The 6,101-nt window shown below is 41.1% G+C and overlaps 1 protein-coding gene across 1 annotated transcript; it reads left to right on the plus strand.

Moving 5' to 3' along the window:
- Positions 1 to 555: 555 nt before the first annotated feature.
- On the plus strand, positions 556 to 2,973 carry iyd (iodotyrosine deiodinase; the record flags this gene model as incomplete). The annotated part of the gene is made up of 5 exons (XM_083933656.1): positions 556 to 748; positions 1,783 to 1,980; positions 2,117 to 2,276; positions 2,481 to 2,637; positions 2,791 to 2,973. The coding sequence occupies 5 exons, from the start codon at positions 556 to 558 to the stop codon at positions 2,971 to 2,973; spliced, it is 891 nt and encodes a 296-aa protein (XP_083789782.1).
- Between the last annotated feature and the right edge of the window lie 3,128 nt (positions 2,974 to 6,101).

The raw sequence follows: 6,101 nt of genomic DNA on the forward strand, positions 1-6,101 counted from the left end.
AGCTCGAAAACAATAGATCTTTATGTCCACACCTGTGTTAATTACTGGCAGCCTTATAGATTACGGTGGCTACCCACAGTGCAACTCATGGTCAACACTGAAATGGTTGGTGTAATATAAAAAGAAGTGATAAAACTGGTAAATGTATGTACTTTGACCTTTATGTTAGTCATTCTGGTAAATGTACTTGCACTTATACTCTACCCCCCCCCCCCCCACTATAGCACATTTCTAGTCTTCTTGCTTATCAAGGCACTTTTACTTTTACACTACTTGTCACACACACACACACACACACACACACACACACACACACACACACACACACACACACACACACACACACACACACACACACACACACACACACACACACACACACACACACACATACACACACACAGTGGGCATAGCTGTAAGCCGAGGGGACATTTTCTCACAAAGATAGCTCTGACTCAGCATTTTGCGATATTTAGACACACCCCTAGTAACTGTTTCATAATATCAAGTGTACACTCGGCCAACCCGTGCCCTCTTCTCTTCCCTCTGGCAGTCATGGCTCTGCTCTCCGTTCTCACACCTGTCCTGGTGGCGATCCTGTGTGTGGTGATAGGTTTCCTGCTGGTGAGGTCACGGGACAAGGAGACCACCTTCACCTCCCCGGGAAAAACTGAAGGCAAAGCGGAATATAGACCGTGGGTTGACCAGGATTTGCAGGACGATACAGAAATCACTGCAAAAGAGGACGGTAGGAGCCGATCCATTTGTTTGTTTTGTTGTCACTCCACAGATGGATGAATTTTTTCCAAAGGTGGGTTGAAACATTGTTTTACACAAGAACCATCTCAAAAAAATAATAACAGATTTGGAGCAATGTAAAAACCCCTTTACAATAAATGTGTGTTGTTTTGGACATCAAATCTGAATTTGGAAATGTTGTAGTAGTTTTACACATTTGTACCTTGTTTTCAAAAAGTTAACACTCTATAAAAAATTTTTTTTTTTTTTTTTTACCGGTAACAGACAGCATTCATGTGTTATAAAACATAACCTGTGGTGGATAGTAACTTTTTGTACTTTGCCAGAGTTGCAGGGAAATTCCAGTTTATATAACAATGTTCGGTTCAAGCAAGTTCATAGCCCGGATATCAGTCGCACAGGATAACAAATCTGAACAGGCCCAGGCAGAATATCCAAGGTCCAAATTACAAGTAAGCACGGTCAGAAGAGAGAAATCAGGCAACACAGAATCTGAACTAAATATTAAAATACTAAAACAGCTGTCCGTCTTCCATAGATCTGGGTCTGTCCGACGTTCCTGCCTGTTATAGGGAAGGTTTTTGTTGCCACCGTACTCTACGGGGGAATTGTTAGGTCTATGTAAATCATAAATGAGTCACACAGTGTGGTCTATACCTACTCTGTAAAGTGTCCTGAGATAAGTTTTGTTATGATTTGACATTATAAATAATATTGAATTGAATTGAATTGAATTAAAAAGTCAAATTAATTAATCAATGCGGAGAAGTATCTGTTATTTGTGTGAGATGCCAGTCTGTTAAAGATCGTAGCTACATTGTGTGTGTGTGCGTGTGTGTGTGTGTGTATCATATCATCATAATGTCATCTTTTGTTTTCCACTGAATGAGTTCTTTCTTATTAACTCTCCATATCAAACCAAAGGTGCTGCTTTTGGGAATGTGTTTATCAACGTCTAACAATTCAGAACGTTCATATCAGAAGCTTCTCACTGGTCCTGCTTTCTGTCTGTCATTTGTTTAGAGGATGGTGACTGGGCGGCCAGCAATGAGGAGGAAGACCTTCAACATGTGCCCTACACGCCACCGCGTTACCCTGAGGAGACAATGCTGGAAAGATCCAAGGATCTATACGGCGTGATGAACCAGCGGAGGTCTGTCCGATTCATCAGCTCGGAACCGGTCCCACGAGAAGTCATTGATAATGTCATCCGCACTGCAGGCACGTGCAAATCTAAAGAGGAATATAAATCAAATGCTAAAAGCCAAAAGCCTCAAGTTAAATTGAGCTCTGTAAAATTTGGGTCTTTTTGATTAACAACTCAACCCTGTCCCTCCGTCTCTCCTTCCTACCTTAGGTACGGCCCCTAGTGGAGCACACACAGAGCCCTGGACGTTCGTTGTGGTGTCAGACCCAGAGGTGAAGCACCAGATTCGACTGATAGTGGAAGAAGAGGAGGAGGTCAACTACCGTCAGAGGATGGGGGACAAATGGGTCAATGATTTGGCCAAATTAAGGTACCCCATCTTACTCAACACTTGTACATTTATACTGTACGGTATATTTGTATCAATAACTATAACCGCACAAGACTGTAACTGCTGTAAAGACAGCATTCAATCCCCTTATCCCAAATTTTAGTCATCATGGTCATAAATTCTAACAGCATTTTCTATTTTCCCACATCTCTGCCATTTCTCACACCATCGCTCCTAATGCAGGACAAACTGGATCAAGGAGTACTTGGATGTTGCTCCATATCTGGTCCTCGTCTTTAAACAGACCTATGGGATTCTACCAAATGGCAAGAAAGGGACACATTACTACAATGAAATCAGTGTCTCCATATCGTGTGGAATCCTGTTGGCTGCATTACAGGTAAAGAATAATATAACCTTTGAAATATAAATCAGTCAGTCCCTGTTTTCCTGGTCATACATATCATTAAAACTGTATATAACTATAAACTACTACTTTACATGTCTGTGAAAGCAGCTGAATGTCTGTTCTTTCTTTCCATTTGCTAATCAGAACGTCGGCCTTGTCACCGTCACATCGACACCCCTAAACTGCGGCCCCCAGCTCAGGCTCCTCCTCAAACGGCCAGCCAATGAGAAGCTGTTGATGTTACTCCCTGTAGGTTATCCTGCTTCTGACGCCACAGTGCCTGACTTGACACGCAAGCCTCTGGATGATATTATGGTGCATATATAATATAATCCGTCTGCGGTAGTCTTCTTTTGCCGCAGTTGATATAAAAATCTAAAAAACAGACACCTAGCGTGATTGAAATGTTTTGATTGTGCTTGGAAACTTGCAAAAAACAACATAACTTTTTTTTTACGGCAGAAAAGCCGTACTGTTTGATTCTTCTAGTGGACAGCCAATCCTGTAGAACTACTGTTTTGTGCAAACAATAAACAATTCAAGGCAATTCCCCCTTTTTTTTTTAGTTTTTAGAAGAAGAAGAAGAAGAGTTACTTCATTATTCCGGGAAATTCAATTTATTTTAAGTTATTATACATGTTACACACACACAAGCCCGAAATACACAACCATGCACAAACAGGAGCTATATACATGCAATTTATGGAGAGATGTTAGATTGAGGGGGCGGCCAATGGATCGGCCGAGCAGTTGGGGGTTCAGTGCCTTGCTCAACAGCACCTCGACAGTGCCCAGGAGATGAACTGGCACCTCTCATAATAACATACACCTTATCATAATAACATATTCTGCACTCCAGTTTTCTCTCAATCCTCATCATTTTAACACACAGCTATTGTTTACAGAAACAGGCGTATGAACCTTGTACATCATTATATGGGATGAGACGTCACTGTGAAATAATGGCCACTGCTACAAAAGTGTAAGCAGTCAAACAAGCACAAGGTCACCCGCTCTCACCAGTCAAACCAAAATCTAAATGGTTTCCAGCACTGCTGACAAAAATACAATCCGTTGTTTTCTCTGGGCTTGTTTGTGTAGGCTAATTTTGTTTTTGGACTTAGACTTAAACTTCTCTTTATTGATCCCCTTGGGATGACTCCCGCAAGGAAATTGGATTTCCAGCAGCTTACAAAAACACAAAGGAGGTATAAAAACAATACAGTATAAGATAACCAATAAACTCTTAGCTAAATAAATACAGAAAGTACATATATATATATAAAAAAGAAAGAAAAAAAGCAATAAACAGTAGACAATAAACTCTTAGTCAAATATACCGTATATGAGGTACATGTAAGAATACAGTTAAAATAAGATTCATGGAAACGGAAATCAGATAAGTAGAGGAAATGTGTAAGATAAAATCTGCATGACTGTATATGACAGAAATGAGCAGTAAGATTAAATTATTGCACTTAAGTGGTGGATAAAGTTATTGCACTAAGTGTCCAGGTATGTAAGAGTAGATTATTAATTGCACAGTGAGCCACTCCCACTCCTTCCCTTCTGTCCTCTTTATTCATATTTACAAAGGAGTTCTTGAGCCTTTTGGTCCTACACTTGGGCAGGAGTAGCCTTCCACTGAACAGGCTCCTCTGGTGTCTGATGACGGTGTGCAGAGGGTGGCTGGCATTGTCCATAATGTCCAATAGTGTGCCAAGTGTCCTCCTCTCTGCTACCGTCACCAGTGAGTCCAGTTTCATGCCTACCACAGAGCTGGCTGGCCTGATAAGTTTTTCTCCAGTCTGGAGGTGTCCTTCTTGGATATGCTGCACCCCCCAGCACACAACAGTGTAGAAGAGGACACTGGTGACCACAGACTGATAAAACATCCACAGCAGTTTGCTGCAGATGTTGAAGGGCTGCAGTCTCCTCAGGAAGTACAACCTGCTTTGTGTCTTCCTGTACAGTGTGAGCTGACTTTTGGGCATTAAATGAGAGTTTGACGTACATTTGTGTCTTATAATAATAAATGACCACTTTGCCTCTTGTTTCCCCAGAAATACATAAAAATGGGCTAGTGATAGTTTTTCTTTTTCTTTTTTGAAGCCAAATAGTGTTACGAATACAACAGCTCTCATAATTTATACAAGGCTTTGTTGAATACTCTATTCTGATTGGTCAATCACGGCATTCTGCGGTCTATTATTTCTGACCAGCAGAGCACTGCTATGAATAACAAACCGTTGCGTAAGGATGCACTTCTGAACATAGACTCTGGAGGACTATTTCTAAATCATGTAAATAATGTAGAGGGAGCCGGTCATTATTGTGAATTATAACCCCATCATGGTGATGAAGTACCTCAGATTCATTATTCATAAATAACAGACCATGGAATGGCGTAACTGACCAATCAGAAGCCCTGAGGCTGTCATTTACAGTAATTTATAACAGCTAAGGGGCGGCACATGTAACTTTAAGAATAACCTGCTCGCTCTACATTTTCACTTACAAAGATCATTTTGACCATGACCCAACTCTGACAGGGCACTGCACTTTAAAACATATATCATATCCATGCTGGGATTTTGGTGAGACCCCCAAAATAAAGGAAATAACGTTAGATGCAAAAGTAAAGTTGCTGAACCTGACCATGTAATTCATAACAAAGCCATCCGGTATGTTTTGTTCATGGACGGATTGTGAGACAATGGGCCCCTGGGCACAGACACGTAGAGGCCCCCCACCTTGAACAACACACTTGAACTCAAAGTCTACTTTTAGTCATTTTGCACCTCCTTGTGGTCTTTTTATGAACATTTTGATATTGTTTTGTGTCTGTTTTTAGTCATTCCGTCATCTTTTTGTGGTGTTTTTTTATCCATTGTATGGGTTTTGCATGCTCTTGATTGTTTGTAGTCATGTGTATCTTTTTAAACGACTAATCATTTAGCATCTCTTTATGCTCATTTTGCATCTCTGTAGTCTTTTCGGGGCTTTTGTAGTTGTTTTGTTTGTGTTTGTGGTCATTAAAGGTTGAATATGTAGAATGAGCAGAACACCATCTAGTGTCTCAAGATCGTAGTCACAACAGCAAAATATTATTAAAAGCACTCGCGTTGCCAAGTTGGTCAGACCCGGTCCAGTAGCCTACAGGAGACCAGAGTCTGTTTGAGCCTGTTTGAACCCGTCCCCTCCGGCAAATCACACCATAAAAACAAGTTTTGCAGAGGAGTTTGACTGACAGTTACCGTTACAGCTAAGTAAACATGAGAGTTAGCTTACAGATCAAGGAGAAACGTAGCCATTTCGGCATTTTAATGCTGTTGAACTCCTCTTTCTCAGTCCATGGAGTGAATGCTTGGCCTATATTGACTCTTGTTTTTGCGTGTCTCCGGTCGCAAGGCAGCTGCAGGATTGCATTGTAGCTGCACCAAACAACAGACAAC

This window comes from Echiichthys vipera, assembly GCF_963691815.1.
Source record: "Echiichthys vipera genome assembly, chromosome: 19".
In the NCBI taxonomy this organism is placed as follows: Eukaryota; Metazoa; Chordata; class Actinopteri; order Perciformes; family Trachinidae; genus Echiichthys; species Echiichthys vipera.